Source organism: Glycine max, chromosome 9 (assembly GCF_000004515.6).
Source record: "Glycine max cultivar Williams 82 chromosome 9, Glycine_max_v4.0, whole genome shotgun sequence".
Classification (NCBI taxonomy): domain Eukaryota; kingdom Viridiplantae; phylum Streptophyta; class Magnoliopsida; order Fabales; family Fabaceae; genus Glycine; species Glycine max.
In genome coordinates, this window is record NC_038245.2 from 1,913,618 (window position 1) to 1,939,781 (window position 26,164).

General features: G+C 31.8%; 3 protein-coding genes across 10 annotated transcripts; 1 reads left to right on the top strand and 2 right to left on the bottom strand.

Annotated features, from left to right (window-relative positions):
* Positions 1–483: 483 nt before the first annotated feature.
* Positions 484–6,660, bottom strand: LOC100779499 (homeobox-leucine zipper protein ATHB-14-like). 4 transcript variants are annotated; one of them, XM_014761858.3, is made up of 19 exons: positions 6,488–6,660; positions 5,753–6,318; positions 5,438–5,597; positions 5,229–5,344; positions 4,935–5,025; positions 4,721–4,816; positions 4,516–4,629; positions 4,345–4,428; positions 3,752–3,907; positions 3,583–3,657; positions 3,391–3,497; positions 3,013–3,202; positions 2,675–2,863; positions 2,505–2,585; positions 2,264–2,398; positions 1,753–2,078; positions 1,375–1,486; positions 1,038–1,187; positions 484–810 (listed from the first exon to the last, which is right to left on the bottom strand). In XM_014761858.3, exons 2-19 carry the CDS (start codon positions 5,962–5,964, stop codon positions 646–648), a joined length of 2,559 nt encoding a protein of 852 aa, XP_014617344.1. In that variant the 5' UTR covers positions 5,965–6,318; positions 6,488–6,660; the 3' UTR covers positions 484–645. The 4 variants fall into 4 exon arrangements, with proteins under 4 accessions (XP_014617344.1, XP_003535078.1, XP_040861229.1 ...); XM_003535030.5 differs by having other exon boundaries at positions 484–792; positions 6,488–6,656; XM_041005295.1 differs by lacking the exon at positions 6,488–6,660 and having other exon boundaries at positions 484–792; positions 5,753–6,347.
* Positions 6,661–18,387: 11,727 nt separating this feature from the next.
* Positions 18,388–19,155, top strand: LOC100785758 (ubiquitin-40S ribosomal protein S27a). Its single transcript, XM_003535036.4, has one exon. The coding sequence runs from the start codon at positions 18,617–18,619 to the stop codon at positions 19,082–19,084; it is 468 nt and encodes a 155-aa protein (XP_003535084.1). The 5' UTR covers positions 18,388–18,616; the 3' UTR covers positions 19,085–19,155.
* Positions 19,156–19,849: 694 nt separating this feature from the next.
* Positions 19,850–25,482, bottom strand: NF-YA08 (nuclear transcription factor Y subunit A-8). 5 transcript variants are annotated; one of them, XM_006586771.4, is made up of 6 exons: positions 25,389–25,482; positions 24,103–24,162; positions 21,620–21,694; positions 20,942–21,043; positions 20,693–20,857; positions 19,850–20,457 (listed from the first exon to the last, which is right to left on the bottom strand). In XM_006586771.4, the coding sequence occupies exons 2-6, from the start codon at positions 24,112–24,114 to the stop codon at positions 20,272–20,274; spliced, it is 540 nt and encodes a 179-aa protein (XP_006586834.1). In that variant the 5' UTR covers positions 24,115–24,162; positions 25,389–25,482; the 3' UTR covers positions 19,850–20,271. The 5 variants fall into 5 exon arrangements, with proteins under 5 accessions (XP_006586834.1, XP_040860721.1, XP_003535083.1 ...); XM_041004787.1 differs by having other exon boundaries at positions 21,558–21,717; positions 25,389–25,436; XM_003535035.5 differs by having other exon boundaries at positions 21,558–21,694; positions 25,149–25,422.
* Positions 25,483–26,164: the final 682 nt, after the last annotated feature.

Sequence of the window (26,164 nt, forward strand, 5' to 3'; positions counted from 1 at the left end):
AGATTAGTTTGAAGCAACACTCTTTAGCTAAAAATTAGATTAGACAAAAAGAGTAAAAAATTGTAACTTAAAATACACTTCAACATGCAAAAATTGCTTATATACCACAAAAATACAAACTCAAAGAAAAAACTAGACTGATATTAAAATAGTCCCATATAAAAGTTACTTTATGTCTTCAGACTAAATGATGACCATCATATATCCAAATTCATTCATAGTATATAAATGGTTAAAATATTAGTTCAGAAAAATGCCATCGTGAGACATTGGCTGTTATAAAAGTTAAAACCAAGGCACACTTGCTTTAGAAGCAAGCAAAAACACCATGATGACCATCGTGGTGTTTGTGAAGGAAGAAAAACAGACAACCTGCTATACCCCTGATGATAACAATAAAAGTAAAACCCCATCAAGACACGGTCTCAATACCATGTCTTTAATTGCTTCCAAGTAAACGGTGGAATGAAAACTAACAAGCACTCACCAAATTAACTAGATATTTTATATATATAGCGAATAAGTAACATTAGCATACTTCATACATAGGGCATAAAGAAAAGCTGACATCAGTACATCTGTCTGTGATAGTATCATCTGATTAGTAGATAAAATAAGTAGTAGTCTCTAGATATGGTTCATCCATCATACAAAAGACCAATTGATGAACATGAAGGCTAGGCAGTGATTAGAATCATCATCATTGAGGACTTTCCATGCAACAACCTGCTCATAGGACACTGGCCGATTCATACTAGATACACATATTCCTGCAGGGAGAGATGCAAAACCCTGAAAAGAAACAGAAAACTAGAAAAATGTCAAATAATATAAACATAATATATAGCAAAGAAAAGGATAATACCAACTATGCAAGGGGGAATAGATATATCCTAGATTTTGAAACTCAACAAACTCATCAAGCTTTTGTATAAGATTTATATAGATGTTACTCAATTCTATGCATGCATAATCTCCAGTACTAACTCCATGGACCAACGCCCAAACAAACAAAAAGTGTAGTTGCTTTCAAGTACCTGTTGCATTATCTTGGAGAACTCGGAGCAGAGAATCTTCCTGCCAGATTCATCAAGAACTTTATCAAGCATTATATCTTGAAGGGAAACAAGAGTAGTTTCAAGCATGTCTAAACCAGCCTGGTTCGAAAAGGTGAACACTGGAGATGCCTGCAATAATTTTAGAAGTACAAAACTCAGTGGAAAGATTATTGGACAGAAGAATTGCACATTCTACCAAAACATATGATAAACAAGATATATAAATATATTATTATCAACAAAGTCCTCTGACAACGGAATGATATTTTAAATTTCAATAAACAGAAGAAATTAAAGGAGCAATGCAAGTAATTACATTTGTTTTCACAGAACAGCATATGATTGCATCGGGATGGTGCCAAAGTTGCTTAAGGATTGCATCACCAGCTGTGGACTCAGCTTTAAAAAGCTCTGTGCCAGTGTGAACCCTGAAAGGAAACACATCTACACTGTCAGACAAAAACAGAAATAAGACCTGGAAAATTAAGCTGCTGCTGCTTAAGGTCACATGAATACATGTCTGTACAACACTTCCAAACTAAAAAGATTATGCTGGTAACTAACACCCAATCTACAGATAACACATTTCTAATGGCACTTCATCAATCCATTAAATACAACTCTAATACAAGAATAATCAAGCACTTTACTTTAGATAGCTAAAATAAGCAGTCAAAATTAATGAAAGACAAACCTGTAGCTTCTACAGATCCATCGCGCTAAGGTAAGGGCCTCGGGTGATCCAGAAAGTGACTTTGGCCCCAGCTGGGTATTGAACCTGGAGGGAGCAATAGCCATGGCAACCCTCTGAACTGATCCCACAACACTACGCACATACTGGCGAGCCATAGCAGCCACATTGTCCCGTGTATGGTTCTCAAAGGTAAATTGGAAAGCAATAGTAAGGACCGACCTAAGGTTGTAGCCGTTCAAGTCAGCTTCCCCAGCTGGACGAGCATTACCAGAACCTACTTCCATTGTTGATGCCAAATCTAATGTCCTAGTTGCAGCTGGACCATCCTGAGATGCAAGAAATAATGCGATAAGGAACATTCCAACAGGTATGTATCTGCCAATTGGATTATACTATCATAACCTTGGAAATTAGCATGAGAACATAAGTAGCAAAATTCCAAATTAACAACAGTAGTTTCATGACCACGCTATACGAAAATCATGCAAGTTGAAAAGAAATGTCACTCAACTGATTTAGGATCCAACGGAATGACACGAAAACCAGATGGAAGCAACAGAGCATCATCAGCAAAGGACTCATCAATAGGTGCAAACACAAGTTGAGCACATGCCCCAATTGCATTTTCATCAACTCCACTGCACAGCTGCCACATCAAGTCGCATAGCAAAGGTCATCAAATGTCACACAGAAAATAGCTATAGCTTCCTAGTTACATAAAATATGCAAAGCCAAAAAGTCACACACAATACCTGCAATAGATACATATCACGTGCCAACGCAACATCCTCGGGAGAAAATGCATGACCCTCTATTCGAACTACCTCCAGGAACTGCACCATTGCAGTATGTCACAATTGAGTATACATTACATGTTTTAGAAATGCGGAAAGGAGGTTATTCACATATTTCAGATTAATACCTCCTCGTGCTCAATAGTATGAGCAAGGGGTAAAATGACCTGGGTGCTGGGGAAGCCACCAGGTCTTGCACAAGGAACTGCATAGGGACTAGCTTTAAGGCATGCAGCAGAGTATGCATCAACTCCATAATCAGCCCACTCTGATCGATGCTCCCTCAAAAATCGAACAAGCAAAGCAGGGGGAACATTCTGTAGAGACACATTGTACAATAGATGATTATAGAGAAAATTTAGAAGATGCTTCACGAATTGGGAAACAAAAAGAGGAATTTGGCATTGAAATTATTAATATTATTAATATTATATTATGTCATAGTCCATAGAACTGTTTCATGTACCTGCAAGAGCATTGATGCCTTAGCACACAAAACGCCACCTCCAAATGCTGGGAACATTGATGCATTGTAATTGGAGCCCAAGAATTTGTTTGGAGATGAGTTTATGGCTATTGTCACATCTTCCACCCCATCAGTACCCATCAGTGACCAGCCATCATCAACAAATCCATTCACAGCATCATTAAAGCCCCTAAACAATGCAATTTCGATAAAATATTAATAATTATGATGTTGTGATTATGAACAAGATTGGATTTTAGCAAGAATAAGAATGATTAATGAATCAACTGCTACTTAATCACATGAAAAAAAAGTACCCAGCCAATAATTAAAATGCACAATGCATGGTTTGACATACAAAGGACACTAAGGCCTTACCTGCAAAGTCTCTGGCTAAATGTTCTCAATACAGCAGGCTGGCGTCCCCCACTGTACTGAATTTCTCCACTAGATTCTTGTGCTATTTGTCTTATATGTTGCAAGGCCTGCAGAGTTAATTTTACAAACCTCACTCTTGATTTTTGGCATAGTTAAGAATGTCTAATTCATTTAACATGCAATTAATCTTACAGCAATTGTCAATTTCTGAGCCAAGAATTTTGATGATTCATACAAGGGCCTCAGTACTTCAGGTACACTCCAGACCTGCATTCAATAATAATAATAATAATAAACAACTGAGGACTGTAGGTTCTACGATATTAAAATTTTAGGTATGACTTGGATATATTTTACTTACATCTAAATCAATATGATCAACAATGTGAATAATGGATCCACCACCCTCACAAGGTCTAACTAGAAAACCACTGGGAAGCATTTCAGCTCGTACAAAGGTTGTAGAAGGAGGCCCTGTGGGGCCACCAGTTGAGGATGTCAATGATCTCTCACATATCTGCAACCATCACAATTTCAATTGAGCAAATTAGTTTTAAATCATAAAAGGAAACAATCATTCGATATTTTGCAATACATTGACAAAAAACACATCAAAATATAATATCACATTCTTAAGCCACACCCTATAAGCAACAGCTTCAAATGTTTCAGAACAGTTCCAAAACCAAACAGCCAAAATTCATAATGGAAGCAAGGGAAGGAGGCAGAGCTTAAACCAAAAGAAACCAAGTCCTGTCCAATGGCAGCTTGCTTGTGTTAACAAACTAAAATATTTAAAATATCATTTTCTCCTTTTCTAATAAAAAAGAGTGGGAGAATACTGTGACCAAATCAAGAAAAGACCATTTTCAGCATATGAAAAATGAACTTTCATTTAGCCAGGGCGATTGTTTGCTAAGAAAAAACACATCAGGATTAAATTCTTCTCAATACCACAAGACTTCCATCTTCCAAACTTGTCGTGTATCTTAGTGTCCAGAAGTCCCGTGCTGCAGCCAAAGTTGTGGGCGCATATGTCTGATAAAAAAAAGTACACATCAACAAAACAGCCAAGGTGTCAAACATAAAACAATTCTAAGTGCAGAAAAAAAATAGCCAATATACCTGCATGTACAGGAGCTCGATGGTGCCCCCATTCCCAGTGGGGACTATACTTAACACATCCACGCATCGACAGTCACGATACCACGACTGTCGATCTTTTAGTATCTCAGCAACCTGAAAAACAACAGCAACAAACACAACTTCATGAAACCAGTTTCATTGTTTATCAAAGTGGAAATAAAGGAACATGGAGCCAGCAACATACCTTAGTGGGCTCTAGGCTCACAAGGCCGCAGGCTCGTGCTGCCACGCCACTACAGTTGCGGGAAACAGCAACGATTCCAATAGAATCCGGACCAGGCTATTCATTGCAAATTGCAATTAACAAAAACACAACAACATTAACAAATATTTATGAATTATACAAACATAAGAAAGAAAAAAAACCAAGCATCAAAGATTATTAAACGGGGCATTACCTTCATCCCAATCATCTGGACCCAGTCGACAGCAGTTCCAGTAGCCTTGGAAAGGAACTCTGCCAGGGTCTCCTCAGCTATGGCGAGAAGACTGAAACAAACAAATAATCCACAATCCTTATGTTATTACTATTTACTGATGAAAATATTTATTTTTTGGATCTACAAATGTTAATTGTTAGTTTTTGTTAGAATGTTAGTGAGAGGCCTTCAACAACCAAACCAACTTTATATCTCTTACTGATGAAAATATTGAAATGAAAAGCAATAAAAAGTACATGTTATGTTACTTACCCAGCTGGGTTGTTAGCATCCCTATTGGGATGCTGAGGTGTTGGGTTTTGCTGTTGGTTTTGACCACTCATAACCACAGACTCACAGCTATTGTCTGTGGTAGTACCTGCAGAAGCCTGTTCAAAGTTCAAACCAAAACATGGTTGAATCATTATTATATTAAAAAAAACACAAAAAGCATTCACAAAATAAAGAGAAGAAAGGCTCACAGTGTGTATCTGTTGCTTCATGTAACCATTCTCATAAACCAGATGAGAAACCTGCTTCTGCAAACGGTCATTTTCCTCCATTAAAAGCTTGTTCATTGCAGTCAGCTTTCTGTTCACTGTCTGCAGCCGAGAAGCTTCCTTCCTCTGCTTCTCACGACACCTACACACCAAATTCCCCAATGTCAAAAACAAAAAGTTGCTTTCTTTTATTGAGACAAGATGAAAAATAGGTGAAGTTCAAGGCTTTTATAGAGGAAGTATAAGAAGAAGAAAAAAGATTTTGGCATTTGGGTTATTTGAAAAATAGGGTCTGACCTTCTGTTCTGAAACCAAACTTTGATCTGTTTCGGTTCAATGTTGGAGAGGATGGGGCACTCTCTGATGAGTTGTTGTCTTCTTAAGGAACTCGGCTTAGGGCATTCAGCATATACCCTCTCCAAAGCCTCAACCTGCTCTGGTGTGTACCTCACATACTTGCTCGAGTCCATCTGGTTGTTGGCTGAGTCCTTGTGCATAGAAAGTGCCATCACTCTAACACACTATATTTCTTTAAACCTACACTACTATTAGGTTAAAAATGGGAATGGGTGAGAGAAAGAAGGAAAGGAACTAGTTAATTGGTTCTTCTTCTTCACTGCTGTTGGTGGTGGGGGTGCTCTCTTCTCCAAGAGAGCCTCCACTCTCCTTCATTAGATGCTGTAAGTTCCCTCAAAATCCAAACTTGGAAGAGAAACCTGAGTGGGCAACAGTGGTCTTTATCTCCCCCAACACACACACACACCAATCTCGAGATTGTGAGAGAGAGAGAGAGAAGGAGAAAGAGATGGAACAAGAACTGAGGAAGAAAGAATGTGTTGTGTGTTTTTATGTATGCATTGTCTCTGTAATAATAAAATAATATAATATTATTATTCTGCATTGTAACATAACAACAGGAGTAACATAAAATAAATGATGTAATAGTGTAATGGTAGAAGTAGTGGCTGAAAAAAGCAAACAGAAAAAACAAACAACAAGCAAAGGGTAATTAAAGGGACTTCAATTTGTTACCGAGTTATTTTATTTTTCCTTTTTTGGTTGCTGCTGCAGTACCATACTCGTTTCCTCATTACTCATGGTTACAGTGTGATGCAAAAATGATAAGGAAATAAAAAAATAAAAAAGATTTTTGACGAGTGAGTTTCCCTGATAGTGTTTGTTAAGCCTCTTTATCTCTTTCTCTGAGTCCAGGAAAAAGATACTACTGGTATATAGCAGCAGGAACGCAGCACACCAACAGTGTAGCTGTTGTAGCTTTTCTCTTCATGAACGCATGTTTCAAATTCAAGGGTGATGATGGTATGATATGTTCTTATCCATGCATAAATGTATGTACATGATGGATGCATGAGAGAAAGAAAGAGAGAGTGTGTAATATATGTACGTACGTAAAGAGTGGAAAAAGGTAGAGAGAGTAGACAAAAAAGACGGACAAATATTTGGCATCACATTTGATTGCTGGGTGAAAATGTTAGCAGGATCCCATTAAATTGGCTTCACCTTGATTTTCTTTTTATTATTTTTTCTCTCTGCTATTTTACCATTTGTTTCTACTTTCTATACTTTTTTTTTATCTACAACATAAGAAAAATAATCTTATTTGAATTAACAATATTACTAATATGACAAAATTAAATTTTTCAACAAAATATTTCCCATACATAAACCCACAAAATTCACATTTCAATTTATAACTTTTTTTTCTTCACAAAATTCACATTTCATAAGAAGATGACAAACTAACTATAAAGTTGGACCCTTTTTTGTATAACAAGATTAGTCTTTTCCACCAATAACAGCATGTCTTGATTTTGCAGTAGGGTAACATATGTTCTCTTAAACTTTTTTTTACAAATACATATATCTATTGATTTTTTTCAAAAAAAAAAGTTGTATATAGTATTTACATTTATTACGATAATTGCTTGTGGTTGAATATCTAATTGATTAATTGAACTTGAAATGATTTTAATATATTAATTGCATGAGAAGTTTACTTCATAGTATTAAATTACTTTTAATGATATAGAGATCTATAATTGAACGATAATATAATATTTTATATTTTAGTAATATATAAAAAAATTCATGATATATCAAAAATATCTATGCATTACAGGAAAAACTTACTAGTTTAGACTTATGAAAGTAGCTTATTATCTGCGTATGATTTTTTTGTCTTGTTTTAGTCAATTTTCTGATAAATAATTTTTTAACTTGAGTTTTACAATTAAATTTATTATACAAGTTATTGTATTTAGATAAAATTTTCTTTGAAAAAAGCTACAAATTAAATAATGAGCTTTACTATAATAATCAACCTATTCACGAACCTGCAAATGATGAATGAAAGTTCAAGTTGAGGCAAAATTGACAGCCGAATATGATTAGGAGTAAAAGTGAGTTTCTAACTTAAAGGAATTTTTATTGTTTATTTTTCAAACATCATACCTTATCTCAAATTTTGGGGCCATAACATAATCAACATCAAGATTTGAATAAACACCCATTACCAACTATAACGAGCGGGAGTGGGAGTAAAAGACTCTAGAATTTTACGCAAAAGGTATTCAGTGGATGCTTCATAATGATATACGAATATCATTCTACTATTCTTTCTACAAATTCTCTTACTTTCTTATAAAAAAATATAAAAAATAAATACAATTGAAATTTTAAAAATATATTACCATGCAAAGGAAATAGGATGATGTTGTCATATGATTTAATTTAGAATTATTTTATTACATATATGCAATTTTATGAGCCATAAAATTCTATGATATACCATTTTGCTTATATGACTTTGTTATGTGTATATGATTTTGGGCAACCATTTGTGTCCTCTTATATATAGATATACCTTTTTTGCTAATTAATATATATATATATATATATATATATATATATATATAATTTTATGATTTTGAGTAAATTTCAATTAACATTATTCTGAAAAAGAATACAACAAATTAATAATTGGGGAAATATTATTATAAAAAAAGAGTGTTAATAACACACTTTATAATATACTCTTTCTAGTATACATTTTTTTATTGAGGGTTAATAACACACTTTATAATATACTCCTTCCATTATACATTTTTTTATTATTACTAGTTAACATCAGAGTGTTAGTAACACATTTTATAATAAGAAATTAACAATAGAATTATTGATAACATATAATTCTAAACATATTTTTTTAAGAAAAATTTATTATTAATTGAAATTTATTGAAAATATAAAATTGGTTGAGACTCACTTTCTCTATTTAATGAGTTTCATCTTTGATTTTATAATTTCAATAAATATTAACTAATAGTAAAAATCGAGTTACTGATTGAAATAATAAATGATGAGTGAAATTTATTAACAAAGAAATAAAACTTACAAAATTATGTAACTCTATTAGTTTTCAATTAATAATAAAAAATATGTTCAAAAATAGTATGGCGATGACATTTTTCCTGTAATCAATTAAAATGATGGTCCAATTATATGTGTATTACAGTTAAAAAGAAGAAAATGTAAAAGAAATCCGTTGCACATAGCTTATTAGTCCAAAATTCTTTCGTATGTGAAATAAATAACATGATTTGACTGTCAAAATAATAAAAAAAAAAACATGATTTGGATCAAAAGAAAAAATTGCCATGTTTGCCTTTTCTATTCTTTTAATATGAATACTTTGCCATTTCTATGAATTTACTTAACCGGTATAATTAATTGAACCATGTTTAACAAATTTCTATCAGCGTCAGCGAAGAGCACTAAGAAATGTTATTCACATGATTTAAGACTATGTGATGGTTTCTGAATTGCATGCATGCACCATCGGTGATTTCTAAGTCAACTTTGATTCGTAAGTGGGTTTATCATTGAGATTTTCATAATATTTTTTAGTTGTATAAGAAATGATATTATTTATTTTTTATAAAAGAAAGAAATCATATTATTGACTGCTATTTTATTTTAAACATCAGGATAAATATTGCACATAAAGCAGTTTTAATTAGTAAAAATCCAATAATGCATTCTGCTTCTAATGAGTGGCTTACACTGATCTGTTTATAAGTGGAATACGGATCACAAGAAAATATAAGATATAGTTTTTTTATTAGTAAAATAAAATTATTAATTAAAATTGATGAGTAGTACCTCAAACTCAAAATATAGTTCATGAGTTACAAATTTGTTTCCCTTATATTTCGACATCAAGTAATATATCTAGGATCAATGTTATACTTATCATTTATCGAAGCATTAAAAAAAACTCATATGATTTGAATTCTAATAATTATGTTTGATAGAAAATGAAAATTTACATAAAGTAGAAAAATAATAAAACTTTATCCAAAATAAAAAAGATTAAAAAGGAAATCTAATAATTATTTAAGGACAAAAATAAAATAAATATAAAAAACTAAAAGGTAAAATGACGTTTTAAAAAACTTTATTTGATGTAAGATCTTAAATAACATAGAAATTACTTAAAAAATCATTTACCAAATAGTTAAACAAATTTTTCATTTAATAAAAACTAAAAACTACTTAAAATGTCTTGTCAAATACAATCAAATATTGATGATTATTGCAATTAAATGGATTATTAGGATAAAAATATATTAATAGGTGCATGTTTAGTAAAATCTCATTTTAAACATTTAAATTAAAGAAAACTTTTTTTAAAGGAAATTAAAGAAAACTATGTAGTATCGTTTAAGTAATTCTTTCATAAATTTAAAAGAATAACATATTAATAAGGAAAAATAAAAACAAGTATAACGAGAGGTAGAGGTAGCAAGCATTGAATTGCTCTAACTTCAAAGAAAGGATTCATATGGAGGTAAGTCAAGCATTATATTTTATAAACTTTTATAATTATTTCCAAAAAAAAATAAGTAATATGGTAAAAAATGAAATTGAAGTTTTGAACTCTCTTTAAAATTTGAATAACATGACATGGTTTTGTTATAATAATTAATCACATTAGTCATTATCTTATATGTCTTTTCCTTTTCAACAAAAGGGATCTATGATCTACGAAAAAAAGAGAAAGATTTTGTAAGACAATTATAAAATTGAGAGTTGAATCCTTAGCTAATTATTGTGATTTCTAGTTAGTCTTATAATAACAATTAGGATTCCACACACAAACACACAACGTTACGTCAGGTTCAAGTTCGAGTAGGAAGGCAATAGTTATTTGACTTATTTCCTGAAGGCTAATATTGTTGCCCATTCAAAATGGAAATAAATAATTCATCGATTATAGTTTTGCATGAAAATCATTATTTATAACTATGCCTAAATTATTTACCCATAATTTTAAAGAGAATATACCAAACTTCTTCCTGAACAATATAGCATTGATGAAACTTTTTGACTAGAGAAAAATTGTAGAATTGATTGATGACTATAGTATACCTAATAATTTCATTAAATAGCGTTTCCTAGTATACATAATGCTACGCACATGTCTACATTCATTTGGACAATATCCAACGTTATAATTAATCTCAATTCCATTAATTTTTCGTCATCGTGAAGTCACCTATATATAACCATGCTTTCATGGCGAGCTAGCTAGGCATGCACGACAGAGATTTGTATAAAATTTTCATGAGTGTATAGTTAGTGATTAAGGAGAAGTTAATGATGAGTAATGGCTTAAAGAACACAAGTGTATCCCAGTGTAGAATCTAAATGCTTTAATTACGATTAAGTGTTGAATAAGTTTTAGGCCTGCAAGCTAGCTAGCACATCTGAAACTCCCGAAATCCAACTTTGTGGTTGAGATCCACCGAGAGCACCAACCTCCTCTCCCTTTTGTTGACAAATTGATAGTGTTTCCCACCTCCTTCCCTTTACTCATAAGGATCCAAGAGCATGAGAGATAATGCAAGAGAAAAGCAATTGACTTTTGGATATTTACAAGGTTGACATTTACATAAGCCTTTAAGTCTTCAAATAAAGCATCCAATGATCCAAATTAAAGTTTAGCAAAAACTCACTCATTTGGCTTGTAGTAGTATCCAGTAGTGCTAGCTTGTCCCTCTCCCCCCTTTTTGTCTTAAGACATTTGTTATATTGGATTCCTATAACATTGGGACAGAGTATCATCAGTTTTATGACTCACTCATGGACTCTTTTTTTTAATTATATTTTTTCGTCCATAAAATTCAAATTCAAAATTTTATTTAAGTGGATTGAATCCATTTTCATTTTTCCACTTCAACTAATGGCATGTATTAGTATATTTTTTTATTATTAATATTATTATTATATCATAATCTATTGTAAAAATTTAATATAATTAATGTGAACTTAAAATGGGGACTCAAAGAGGAGTCAATGGGTTGTTTTTTTGTCTCCCTTTGCTATGTGTGATGATCATGGAGTCCCCCTCTATGCCTATAGCTTTCCTTCTGGAAGAGGAAGAGATTTGGGACAGTGAGACCCCGCCATTGGGACAGGTCCACTGACCTTTGTTTTCCATATTACATTGCGTGATTTTGTTAAAATAATAAACAAAAACAAAAAAACAAAGAAAGGTGGAGGTCCCTTTCAATTCCTTCCAGTCCCATGCGGGGACCCAAAAAAGGGTTTTGTTTTTTAATCCTTGGTGTTGAGGTGATGAACCTTTTTTCCTTACATGCACCAAAAGAGTGTAATGGACTCACTCGCAACAAGACCCCACCACCACCACCACTCTCACTCTAGAATTGTGTGCATGCCTTTGCTTCAATTTTACATCTCTCTCTCTCTTGATCTTGTTTTCTTATTGAGAGGGTCCATGCATGATAAGAGGTGTAAAGGTGCCTGGCTGCTTGGATAAAGAAAATGAACATGATAGGATGCTCATGTGAGTGAAAATCTAATGTCTTTGCAACTAATTATGGCAAGATATCATTTCTAATCGCTATCATTAGTAGTGGTATTTAAGTATATACTATGAATTTGAATTGCTAATTAATTATACTTTACAAAAGAGATCAAATTATTCCTCTCGATCATAAGAGTCTCGTGGATACATTTATGTGAGCATACATTATCAACAAGTCTCCAACTCCCTTTCAAAAAAAAAAAAAAAATCAAGTCTCCAACTTGGCTATCATGTATAACCACCAATTCGCCATGCATGCATTGATTCTGCACTTTGCATTATCTCTATATTTTTAATGTACTATAGGAATGCAATTAGCGCTCCTTACTAGTTACTATTGGTAAGATTTCATGCTTAAGTTAGTATTTTATTTTTTTTAAAAAATGGTTATTTGGAGTATTTCTTATTTGACACTCAACTTATCTCAGTTTCATCATGTTGGTCCATTTTGTGGTTAACTGGTGTTTTTAGTTGTGACTCTATACACAAATTAGGCCTACATTTTTAAAAGACTTAACCATGGGCTTTGCTAGCTAGTTAATTTAAAATGTTGTATGTGTTACATTTTCATTTATGATAATATTAACGAAATAAGATTAGCAAATTAAAATTAGCATGATGTAAACTTTAGTGTATAACTATACACATAGTCAGTATTAAAAGTTAGTTAATTAGTGATTAATGGACTTCTTAAAAAAATATTTACATTTATTTTTTAATAAAATTAAATATCATATTTATATTTTTATTTTAACCGTTCAACTATATGACATAGTAGTCTGTGTATATAAGGGATAGATTAAATTATAAAGATGAAACTTATATCAGTTTTTACACCGTTTAAAAAAAATAGAACTAGTACCTGAGTATGTATGTGCATTGCACAAAATAAATGTGTAAATTAAATATTTTGAAATATATTATATTTTAAATGTATGATAAATAAATCATATTATGATACTTTTTATTATTAATTATTGATAGCTTTTTTTTAAAAAAATTCAAATTAAAGTAAAAGCTGAAGTTTTAAAAATGATAGATTAAAAGAGATATGAAATCAAGTTAAATTACTCAGATTATATTGAAAGCGTAAGATCATATATAAAATGCATGTTAGAAGCATATTCAAATTTTGAAGATAATGTGTGTAATTGTTTTTGATATTTGATTACAACTTGTTAAATTGTTCCATTGATATGAAAAAACACATATGAGAATATATCATATGCATTCAATGAAAATGAAGTATACTACTTCAATTAGTAAAGGAGTGTATTCAAATGAGAATGGGTGTGAAGGACATTGATATACTTCATTCTCGTTAAATGTATGTGATATATATCCTCTTATGTATGCGCTATATACTTCTATATGATTGGAATATGTTTTCTAATTGTTTTTAAACATATTAACTCCAATTAAAGAAGTCTATTTAAATGGAAAATGAATAAATAAAAAAAATACTTTCCTTGTTCAATATTTCAGATTTGGCAAGTCTAGCTGACATATCCTCAAGCAAAACACAAGTTTTAATTGATTTTTTTTAAATAGTTATTTTCGTTCCTATGTAAATCGTTGACAAATTTTAGTTTTCGAAAGTGTAAAAATGTAACAAATTTATAAGTTTGAAACTTTTAAAATTGCTCCGTATTTAAAATTTATCATAAATCATCATGTATTTGAATAAAAGTATAGATTTTGAAGGATTAAAATATTTGATGAAAGGACTAAATGTATTTAATTTTTTTTTAAAACAAAATTATTTTGTTTGGATTTTAAAAAATATAATATAAAAATAAAAGAAACTAAAAATATAATTAAACAACCAATAAACCCAAAATCGAGTTTTCTAGATAGTCACTTTCTTTTTGTGTGTCAATGATAGAGTGACAATATAATGTTGCATAAAATGAAAAAATAATAATAAAATAATGCGTTATTCTACTTCAAATGCTTGGTTTCTTTCATTTGAACATTTGAAATTGTCTTTGAAATTAAATCTCACTTAATGTTTCCGAACAGACTTGATTCATTTGAGAATATCCTTTTTCGTGAATATTGAAATGGTAAGTTAGTGGGAGTACAGAACACGTATAAAATGCTTAAGCCATAATCTATATTCTATATTAGACATGTAATTCTTTCACTTTATTATGTAGATTTTGAATTTTTCTTTGGTATGTTGAATATATATATATATATATATATATATATATATATATATATATATATATATATATATATATATTTCATAAGAATTAAAGACATGATGGAGAAGTTTACAATAATCCTTCCATTCTATTTATCAAATCCGTCAACTATTTATACGTGGGCATAAGGCTCAGGCCGTTTTTTTTTATTTAAAAAAATGTACCTACTTAACATTGAAAATTTAGCTTAATATGCGTACATAAAATTATAAATTATTTACAGTTAGGTTCTAGTCAAATGCTGCTATGCTATGGGTGAAAGCCTATTTTTCTGAATGTTATTACTACTATTAAGTATAGTAAGATATTTTTTTCTTCTTCTCTTCGTTTTGGGAGTGGGAGGTTGTTTTATTTATGTCATGTAAGTTCATAGTTGATGATCAAAGTCAATTAATAAGTTGAGGTCTAGTCAAGTATAGTGTCCAGAAAAGAACCTAACTTTTCTGGCTCATAATCTTCAGAAATTTTAAATTAATCAGTGGCAAATTATGGAATATTCTCAATATAGTGAACCACGAGAGACCGCTATGCTACTTGAGGAATTCAAACTTAATCAAGAGATATAAAAAATAATGGGTAACGAAAGGTTTAAAAGAGTCAGAAAATTCCACCTCTTATCATCAATTCATATGTAAAAAAAAGGTTATCAATGTAAACTTTTCAGCTGGTTCTTGGCAGTTCAAATTCTGGCTTGAAAATGATTGATAAGTTGTTGAGGTCAAAAGCATAATTACATTTCTGAATAAGATTCCCAAACATGTTTTTATGTGTACTCACTTTTGGTAATTTGCTCCTAACTTTGTTTCTTGTCGACTTCCAAATATTGTTATACGCTGAAATTGCTGCCAAAATGTTGGTAGTTTAATTGATACAATAAGAATTGCATTTAACTTAGGCAAAATGCTTTCAAGGGTGGGATAGACTTGCTAGCCCGAAAAATGGTGCATTTGTTATTGGGAAAATGCATTTGATAGAAGGTAAAGGAGAAAAGTTAATTACACTTCTTTACTTTAGATATTATTTGAGTTGTTTTTTTAATTAGAGTTAAAGTTTATTTCAATAATATGTGTATTAAAAATTTTCATTAAAGAATTACCCAAATGATTGAGGTAAAATTTTAATTCTAACTAAAGATCAACACAACAAGCACCTAAGAAATTATATGTAAGTTTTGTCCAAAAGGAAAAATCTGACCTTTGTAAAATACTGTAGGTGAAAGATGTCTCCAAACACAGAAACACTTCCCCTGTTAATTAGCTCTGAATTCATAGTTTTGGATTATATTAAAACCTAAATATTGATTTCACAACCTAAAGGAAATTTACGATATATTGCTTTCCTCTTTAGTCTTCATGATATGGAATTTAAGAGGAAGGAGAATGCATCTTACTTTAATTCTATAATTTTTTTCTTACAACAACATTTTATCACTATTTTTACAATTAAGAGACAAATAAAAAGGAGAAATTATAGGATAAAACGAGTGATATAATATTGAAAAATTAATTAAAAAATGAGTTAGAGTAAAATAAAATATTGTTAAAAGTGTTTATAAAAATAATGTAATTCATTCTATATTTATTTGACTGTTTTAATATACAGTAAAATAATCAAACTGATCACATTAAAAAACCTTTAATGTATAGTCATGTTAAAATGAAGCATCATTATTATTGAGAAAACGAATAAAATCACACATAGAAAAGGACAAATGACAAGTTAGTGATAGAGAACACTTCTCAACCCATTATCCAAAATTTCTGGTAAATAAAAAGTGAAAAGGGTGAGAAAAAAAAACAAGTAGTTTTGCAGCAATAAGACAAATCGCAACAACGTTGAGAGTTTTAGCCAAAATTGTTATGATTGCTAGGGTAGACTCACTGAGAACCAGATAATGCAAGACAAAAAAGCCAACATTGCTCTTGTGAATTTTTGACAACCCTCATTTGCCATTGAAGATATATATATATATATAATCATATTGATCGAATGACACATAGCTGAAGAATCAAATCATTGAAAATGTTCAGCAATAATAGGAACGAATCACTTCTATGACTTCATTCAATTTCTTGTTTGCGAGTAAAACCAAATCTATGAATAGCTTCAAGTCTTCAACAATAATTATATAAGCAAGAAAACGGTTGAAGCAATTTGATTTCATATCTTTATTTATGTTTTCATCTATTATTGTACGTACGGAAGATGAACCGCTTAATATCAATTGCTTATCATCAAGCTGCTTTATAATTAGTAATCAGATGAGTGAGATTTTGAGTTAAACTCCAGAGATTAAGGTGTCTTTTGCTTTGGGTTGAAAACACTTCGACGTACGTTTACTGCTGACCAGCTTGCACTTCTTGTTTGTCTCTCTAGAGAAACATTGGAATGAAAAACAAATATATCCAAAGTGAGCCTAATCTAATTAAACTTGATTACTAGCAAACACGAAGATCAATTAGAATGAGATTGTTATAATTTAATTGGTAATTTTGGATTTAAGATTGTCTCGAGTAAAAGATATATTTGATCTACCTAAAAAAAGCAATTAAACTTGATTTTAGACAATCTTCATTTTATAAAATTGATTTTTGATTAAAATTAAATTTAATGTAAACTTAAATTATTTTTAAAACCTTCTTACTTCTAGTCAAATATGTGTTTAGGAATAAAAGCAAAATTAGTTTTGATACAATCAAATATCTATTTGGCTTAAATGTATTTTTGGAGAAATTATTGTTATAAAAAATTGTGTTGTCTTTCATTTACATTTTATCAAAAAGCTTTATTCTTTATTGTTTTAATCATTTATTGAATTTGGAGAAGGGGGCTATTTTGAAAATATTCTCAACAAGATATTACCCTTGCTCCTATATATTTCAATGTACAAGAGAGAATTAGAGTTACATAGTACTTTTGGTAAGAAAAAAAAAAAGTTTTGTATGTCGATATTTTTTTTCTCTAAATTATTAAACTGATATCCTTTAAAAAAAAAACTAAGATGTATCGAAGTTGCTAGATGACTAAACAAGAAGTACTCCCAAAGTGACAATCTTTAAATATTTATTTGATTTTTGTTATATTATTATAAAAAAAATAAGAATCAACTCCCGCAAAGCTTACTCCTTTATTATTATTATTATTATCATTATTATTATTATTATATATTTTTAGTTTCGTTTTTATTTAATGCCAAAAGAAATTAGATGGGTGTGAAACATAAGCCCAACTTCAGCTGGGCCAGAGCCCAACTCTAACTTAATTAAAATGGATCATTAGAGTATAGTATTGTGTAACGTTGTGGCATGAGATAATGTTACTCTCACACACCCTGCTAACTTGCATGTTTACCCTTTTTTTAAAAACAGTCACTATTATACATAATAAAAATATCATTATATATATATATATAATTGCTTATACCCATAAATACTTATACATTACAAAGACTACTGAATAATTATATTGTATTATATTTTTAAATTTTAAGTATTTATTTGATACTTATACATATACCATTTTTACATATTAATCTCTATATTAAAAAAATTTCTACATTTGATTCCACTTTTTAATTTATTTTGATCCCTACTATCCAAATCCATAGACATCAAAACAAGTTAAAAAAATATGTATAAGAATTAAAAGTCTAAAACAAGCAATTTCTAAAACCTAAAATGTAAAAAATGTATACATTTCAAACTAAACAAACAAGTAGTTCACCCTGTTGATAAAGAGCAAATTTATATCTTTAAAATATGTGTGGATTTGATTCCTATTGTGGATGTAAGGACCTTATTAATGAGTAATCTGTCAATGTTATTTGAGTCTTGAGGCCTTTCATAGTTAACCTAAACTTTTATTTTTTATTTTTTTAAAAACTAAACAAACAAGAAATTGAATATTTTTCTTAATAAAATTAAACCGAAAAAGTGGGCCGAGTCTGACAAAACTTAGGCCCAAGGATGACAACAAAACAACCCTTAAATGGGTGACAAGCAACAACAATCCTGAGTTTGAGTGAAACCCTAGCTAGCCACAATGCAGATATTCGTGAAAACCCTAACGGGGAAGACGATAACCCTAGAGGTAGAGTCTTCGGACACGATCGACAATGTGAAGGCGAAGATCCAGGACAAGGAGGGCATCCCGCCGGATCAGCAGCGCCTGATCTTCGCCGGAAAGCAGCTGGAGGACGGGCGCACCCTTGCCGACTACAACATCCAGAAGGAGTCCACCCTCCACCTCGTCCTCCGCCTCCGCGGCGGCGCCAAGAAGCGCAAGAAGAAGACCTACACCAAGCCCAAGAAGATCAAGCACAAGCACAAGAAGGTCAAGCTCGCCCTCCTCCAGTTCTACAAGGTCGACGACTCCGGCAAGCTCCAGAGGCTCCGCAAGGAGTGCCCCAATGCCGAATGTGGCGCCGGGACCTTCATGGCCAACCACTTCGACCGCCACTACTGTGGCAAGTGCGGATTGACCTATGTTTACCAGAAATCTGAAGCTTAGGATTGTTTTCCATTTGTTTCTGAATTTTGGAATTTTATTTTAGTATAATACTGTTTTTTTTTGGGGTCGCATATTTATTATTATGACTGCCTAAATGATCTGCCTTTTCATATTATTATGACTGCTTAAATCTTGATGCATTATTTTTTGAATTTGATTTTAATTTTGAAATGAAGTGAGTGATTTATGACTGAATTTACGAAATTTGATGGAAATTTATAGGTAAAATCAGTTTTACTTTATCGATAACTTAATGTTAGTATCTTTACTAAATAAATAAGGAAATTTGAAAATTATTAATTCTGATACTTTAACCCATGGGGTTTTGTTTTGAACGCATATGTTTTCTATTCTTAAGCAATTACATAAGGATCGAGTGCGTATTATGGATTCTTTCTTGTGTTCAATTATGTAGTATAACAACGTTCTAGGTACATCAGGAGTGTGAATTATGAAATGAATATAGTGATATTGAGAGGCTGACTTCAGTTGCATTTGTTGCTAAATGCAGCAATTTTTTATGCAAAATGGCGAAGCATTTTGAGCATTCTTGTGAGGCAAGTATTGATGAAGAGAAATGTTGTGTTTCATAATAAAATCCTTCTAAAAGATTAGACGGTGGCTGGTTGATTCACAGTATGTTAAAAGGCACAAATAATGGACACAGATTTAGTTCGCAGCTAACATAATAAGATCCATTCATTATACTTCATGAAATGTGAACCTCTTCCTTCTATCTGCAACTGTGCGGAACTTGACCAATCCTGGTTTAAACTTTTCATCCTCGTTTATAACAACAAATCAAAAGAGTGCTACAACAATTAATTCTCACAAGCTAAATAAACATGATCCAACCAAACCATCACGCATTCGGATAATCTCTTCTCTTTCCCTCAGAGGCACCAAATAATACAAAGAAAAGCCCACACAATAAAAATACCTAAAAAGGCAAGAAAGGACCACATTGGGGATAGACTTAGTTGAATCACTTCAATTTACATTTTACTTGTTTTATTTTGCAACCTCCTAACATACCTACTACACAACCTATACTTATACCTATGGCGTTGTACGACAGAATGAATAATAGGGAGATATCTGAGGATACTGTTGGTTGGAGATTCATCTCCCAATATAGATATACACAACAGATCCCTGCAATCTACAGCATCACCATTTCTGTAGTTTTAGGATGTTCTATCTGATGGTGCAAGCTCATTTTTATCAGAATTGAGATTGATAGTGGACTGTGATTCGTCAGTTGATGCAACCTCATCCTGTTGATTCTCATCTTTCTTTGAATTCAAAAACCGACCTCCACATCCTCTTGCTCTTCTCAGTGCATGCAAATGTCGAGATTCATGCAAGTATGGCTGAAACATTTGTTTAAGGATCAAGTAAATCCATGAAGGATGCATGGAAGTTTGTGAGTCAAACAAATCCATGTAGGCACACACAAAAATATCAACATCTAGAAGTTAGCAGCTAACAACACAACTTCCAGGAACCTTCTTCCCTTCGTTTTCCTTTTTTAACAATTAGTTTTTCTTAATCATCTTTTCGCATTATTAAAGAGGAACATGAGAACAGATAGGGGTAGGGATATACCTTCCGATTCCTTGCAGCCTTTTTTTCTGATTCAGCTTTAGCACGGGACTGTCTGCGTCTTAATATACCATGATACTGTTTTGCATTGACAAACACAGGCTCCTCAACTGTATCAGTTGGCAAAGGAACACCTGCTTGTTGAATTCCCATTAACTGAAGGTGGACCTGGCACAGGAAACGATTCAATAGTGAGGAACATAACAAGAAACACTATATTGCAAACATCAACAACAAAAGATTAGAATGAACCATTGGATTTCCACCATAGGGTTGTGGGGGATAAGTTTGTGCATCATAGGGAGCAAAGATACTTCTGTAGTATGGATCTGGATATGGGTAAGTGGGCGGTACCTTCAATTAGATACACCAAGCAACAAAAATCAGTAAAGTTCAAACACAGTTTATTTTCTAAAATATGACAGGACAGAAAAACCAACAGCAATGAGATAAGAAAATCCAGGAGGGCCAATGGGACAAAGAAGTAATTCAATTGCCTGACCAAGTCTGAGCGGCCACTTCTTACTTCTTTATATTACATCAACATAACATGATAACAACTGGCACCAGTACTTGCTCAGGCAATCATTCACTAACCTTCAATTGTCAGGTAAAAAAAACTAGGGTTATTTAAAAAGAAAATAATTTCATCATCAAACAAAACCTCCAAGGAAAACAGCAAAATTCGGACAAAACTTCATTATTTGATGACATCAAAAGGCTGAGCCTATGACCAATACAAAACAAAACATTCCTAAGCATTTACTGAGATACCAGCTCCAATGAGAGCACTGAGGATGGCAAACCAAAACATATATTGTTTACTAAGACAATGATAAGATGGCCCATTAAAATGTGAAGTTCATACCACAGCATGCCCAGTTCCAAGCTGTGAAGGTGTTGCATACTGAACATTCTGAGTAGCAATACCTGCATAAGAAATTCCATTTGCAGATAAAGGCTCCATTTGTGATTCCGACTGCTGCTGGTCATCAGCTTCATTATCTAGACACCAATGAGTTGAATAACTTCAGGATTAGCCATTACTTCTGTACATTTTTTTGGGGGGTGATTGGACTAGTCAAATGCATCACTTTAAGAAAAACACCACTTTAGATAGCATGGCAGACTAACTCAAAAAAATAAAAAAATATTAAGATAAATAATTGAAAGTCAACCAAATAGGGCCACGAAGCTAAGCAAGAAATAATTTTCTACTCATGTACCATAACCAGAATGCAGAAGCATCTACTCCACTCGGAACACAAAAGCTCCAGATCAATGTTTAGTTACGAGTTCTAAAAGAAACAGAAGATGCTGAATATATTTAGTTTGGAAGAAACAAAGAGAAAAAAGGGATATTCTTTGAATGGAACTTTATGCCCAATCTGTCAGTTTGAAAGGGATGTATGTTCAGTTTGTAAGTTTTAAGAGAAACAGAGGCTGCCGAAAATATTTAGTTTCAAACAAACAGAAGAGAAAGGGATATTCTTTGAATGGAACTTTTATGCCTAATCTGTCAAATAAAGTGAGCTTTTATAATTTCTTCTTTGTAATTTACTTATTTTATTTTCTTTGGGCATGAAGTGAGGCTTTATTGGGGGGAGAAGGTACGAGTTAGTGGTTTGTTTAGGATGTTGAAGATTTATTATTCATGCACACTACTTTGGTTAAAAGATAACTTACGCTGCTACAGAGTAAAGAACAGGAGTTTGTGTTGTTTCAAATTCCTTCAATCTTAAACTAACGACTTTCAGTCATTTAAAATCACTGAAGGACAGCTATTCAATACAGCAATAAAAAAGAATAGAGATATCTAAATAAAAATAAGAGAAGAAAAAAGGAGAGAAAATAAACAGAATTTAATTAATAATAAATTGCAGAACAAGAAATAGACAGACTGTAAAACTGAGAACATATACTACTGAATCCAGTAATACAGTGAGAATCTCACGAAGTAATCCAGTAAGAATTGTACACCATAAGTAAAAATAGTAGCCCATAAAAACAGAATTTGCAATTTGCTTAATATTAATAAATAGAGATAGTGTAATTAATTTTTCTCAGCAACCACAAAAAAAAATTATCTTAGTTTTTACTTAGTTATTATACAGAGGGCGAGCCCTGGTGCAGTGGTAAAGTTGTGCCTTGGTGACCTGTTGGTCATGGGTTCGAATCCGGAAACAGCCTCTTTGTATATGTAAGGGTAAGGCTGCGTACAACATCCCTCCCCCATACCTTCGCATAGCGAAGAGCCTCTGGGCAATGGGGTACGAAGAAACTTGGGAAAAAAAAGAATTTAGGGTTAATTTCTGTACATCCTGCAATTATTAGCTTTTTATATATGTTAGGGATTTATTGTTTACTAACATCATTTTCTCTGGCATTTTTCCAACGAAAAAACAGATGAACAGACAGGGAATTAGATAAAGAAGATATGTTTCAATTTCTAGATGAATATTAATAAGATATTCAAATTCCAACCCCAATTCCATCCTGCACAGGTGTACCTTTCATTGAGAGACAAAAAGCTTCAAATAGACATTTATGCTTCAATAGTTTTAGGAAAATATTTATAAGCATTATTTTATGCACATTATTACAGCTCAGCACTTCACACCATAATCTTTTAGAATATAGATTTCATATTCACATTATATTTGTCAAGGGTGACATTCTTACTCAAACAAACAGAAAATAAAAACAATATGGTAGTAGGTCAGAAAGGTAACTATTGCATGAATTGGCCAAAATTAAAATGAATGTCAAATAGGCTAACAAGGGACTAGCTAAAATTAGAACAAATAAGTTCCAAAGTTGAGTTTATGAAATATAAAATAATAGGTTTAAGGCTTGAAATAAGACAATATGTGGGTCTCCCTAGGTACTCCCCATCCTTCTAAATAGTCTTCCACCATGTCCTTTTTGTCTCGTCATCTCTTTTTAAAGGGGCATATTCAGCAATACCACAATACCACATTTACAAGGACCAATGTAGGTCATCATCCATTCGTCTTACATTCCCAAGCCATCTTGAATGGTTTTCCATCTCAACTTTGCCCACTCATCAATGACAACATTCCTGATTTTTGTGCCATTTTGATTGCAGCTCAATACCCAGATTTCAGTCCACTCATCATTGCAAGTCTAGCTGCAATTCAATAAAACTTTCACCGTAGCACATAAGTTCTGGCGAACACCCTAGTATCACCACAACTATTGCATTTAGAATGCATGTCAAGGTGATCATTTCTGTTGAACAAATGTTCTTACATGGGTGATCAAATCAGACAACAAACCATGAAATTCTCCCATAAATTGTATACTACTGAGAAATAAATGTTATGCACTTATAACAAATTAAAAAGGTAGCTTAAAAGATAATTGGAAAAGGGTTTTTTCAATGTAAATACCTGAGAGGTCATGAGTAGAAGTCATGATTTCCTGATTTACATGCAATACAGTGTCCCAATCTGGAAGCAGAACACATAGTTAATAAAACTCAAGAAGTTATCTTTTGGATATTATATGTTAAAACATAGATGTAGGCATAAAACAAAAATAAATTCCATTTACATACAACATCACAGGTCTTATAGTTGTGACTTGTGAGGTAAAATTTCCCCTTAAGATTAAGTCGTGCCTTTCTATCTCAAACAACACTTAAGGCACACTTCAATTTTGTCTACCCCATTTGAATCCTATGGTCTACATTCCCCTTTAATTCTCCATCATTTTGTATGAAGAACTCAAGATAGCTTAACCATGTGACTTGTGGTTAGGCATGGTCTCCAATTTTCACCCAAGGTAGAAATGAAGTGCCTCCCACAGTCCCACTAAACTTATAGTCAATCATTTACTGTACCGCCAATTACTGCAGCCAAGGGAGTAGAGAGCATACAAGTAATTCAATTTTCATATTCTATGGATTATTAAAAGAGTCCACTAAAAGGGTCTGCAGAAGACAATTCAATTGTATATCAAATTGATTTAGAAACACCTATTAATCATAGCTCTAAGAATAGGATTTGGGGGACAAACATAAGGATTTTGGATTGGAATATAATGGAACCACCAAAATAAACTACTAATCCATTTAAGATATGATAAAATTTAATTAAAACAACAAATCAAGGAAAAGGGTTGTTTAACCTATCCAATGTAAAAAAATTGACACTATTCCTCATTTTGAGGTTTAACCTAACATCTTAAATTCAGTGCATAACCATCTCCTAAAATCACATCTGAATACCATTTTAATTATGCAGACCCATATTCACAACTAACCAAGTTACCAAGCTGGTAATTATAAATTTGCAAGCTACCTTTTCCAATTCTTAGCCCAATAGTAAAACCATAGGATTCAAATTCAAAGACTCGTAAGCATAACCAACCAATAATACAAAGAAAGAAGTTCAAATCAAGCTAGCAAGCACAACTTATATATTTATACACACACCTACACACATAAATTCCTTGTTACCAATCCGATTCGAAGGACAATAATGAATAGCATGGCTCGGAAAAACAGTAACCAAAGGCAGAAACAAAAGATTCGAAACTGGGAAAGGGAGGTTTTCGGTTACAGAGCAGTCGAAGAAGAGAAAGAAAGTGGTGTAGTTCGTTAATTGAACTGAAGTGTTGCTGCAAAAAACAGTAACAGAACAATAGTGAGAAAGGAGAAGAGAGTGTTTCTTACAACTTAGGACTGTGTTGTGTTGTGTTGTGTTGTGTTGTGTCGTAGCTGCCACCTATCCACACCACACCCACCCACACAAATAAAGGCAAACTTAACTGACTTCGTAATTTCTAAAAGGGTAAAGTAGGTATTTGGTGTCTCTAAAATATGTGAAATTTGAAAGTGGGTTTTCCACTTTAAACTTTTAATATATTACGGTTTGTAAGTATTAACTCTGTTAATGAATTTACTTAAAGCCTCTATGCAACAATTGTAATGAAATCAAATTATTTTAGGGACCAATTTTGGATTTCACAAATTTTACAGAGAACAAAACATACTTGGCCTTTTTTTAAAATAAATTTTAGTTTTTATTTTATGTTTTTTACTTTATATTTGAATTAATTATGCATATTCATTTTATAATTTTAAATAATAATGCATAATTGGTCAAGTGAACTCAAATCTAAAGAATTGAGTTAAGAAAAAAAAAGTGATTGAAAAATAATACCTCATTAGAGGTGTTGGATAAATTTTTGACAAAAATTAATAATCAATAAAATAAATAAATATTTGACACTAATAGTGACAAAAAAATCTTATAATTTTAAATATGTTTTTGATAAGTTGAAATATATTTAAATTAAAACAAACAGTATAATAATACAATACACTACAAAATTACTAATCAAATATATAAGAATTATTTAAAATAATCTGATATTATCGTTTAAATTATTTATCACTAGTATAAAATCATATTAAAAAAAAAAGTAGTTTCTCACTATTCTCGTACA

What these genes read in the sequence shown, in the direction of transcription:
- LOC100785758 (XM_003535036.4), top strand. Translation starts at nt 18,617, where the DNA reads ATGCAGATATTCGTGAAAACCCTAACGGGGAAGACGATAACCCTAGAG.
- NF-YA08 (XM_003535035.5), bottom strand. An exon ending in TTGGAACTGGGCATGCTGTG is followed by an intron (nt 21,044 to 21,557) that starts GTATGAACTTCA and finishes ATCTAATTGAAG; the next exon opens with GTACCGCCCACTTACCCATA. An exon ending in AGGCTGCAAGGAATCGGAAG is followed by an intron (nt 20,458 to 20,692) that starts GTATATCCCTAC and finishes CAAATGTTTCAG; the next exon opens with CCATACTTGCATGAATCTCG.
- LOC100779499 (XM_014761858.3), bottom strand. Translation starts at nt 5,964, where the DNA reads ATGGCACTTTCTATGCACAAGGACTCAGCCAACAACCAGATGGACTCG. An exon ending in TCGAGCTCCTGTACATGCAG is followed by an intron (nt 4,429 to 4,515) that starts GTATATTGGCTA and finishes TTTTTTTATCAG; the next exon opens with ACATATGCGCCCACAACTTT. An exon ending in TCTCCAAGATAATGCAACAG is followed by an intron (nt 811 to 1,037) that starts GTACTTGAAAGC and finishes ACATTTTTCTAG; the next exon opens with TTTTCTGTTTCTTTTCAGGG.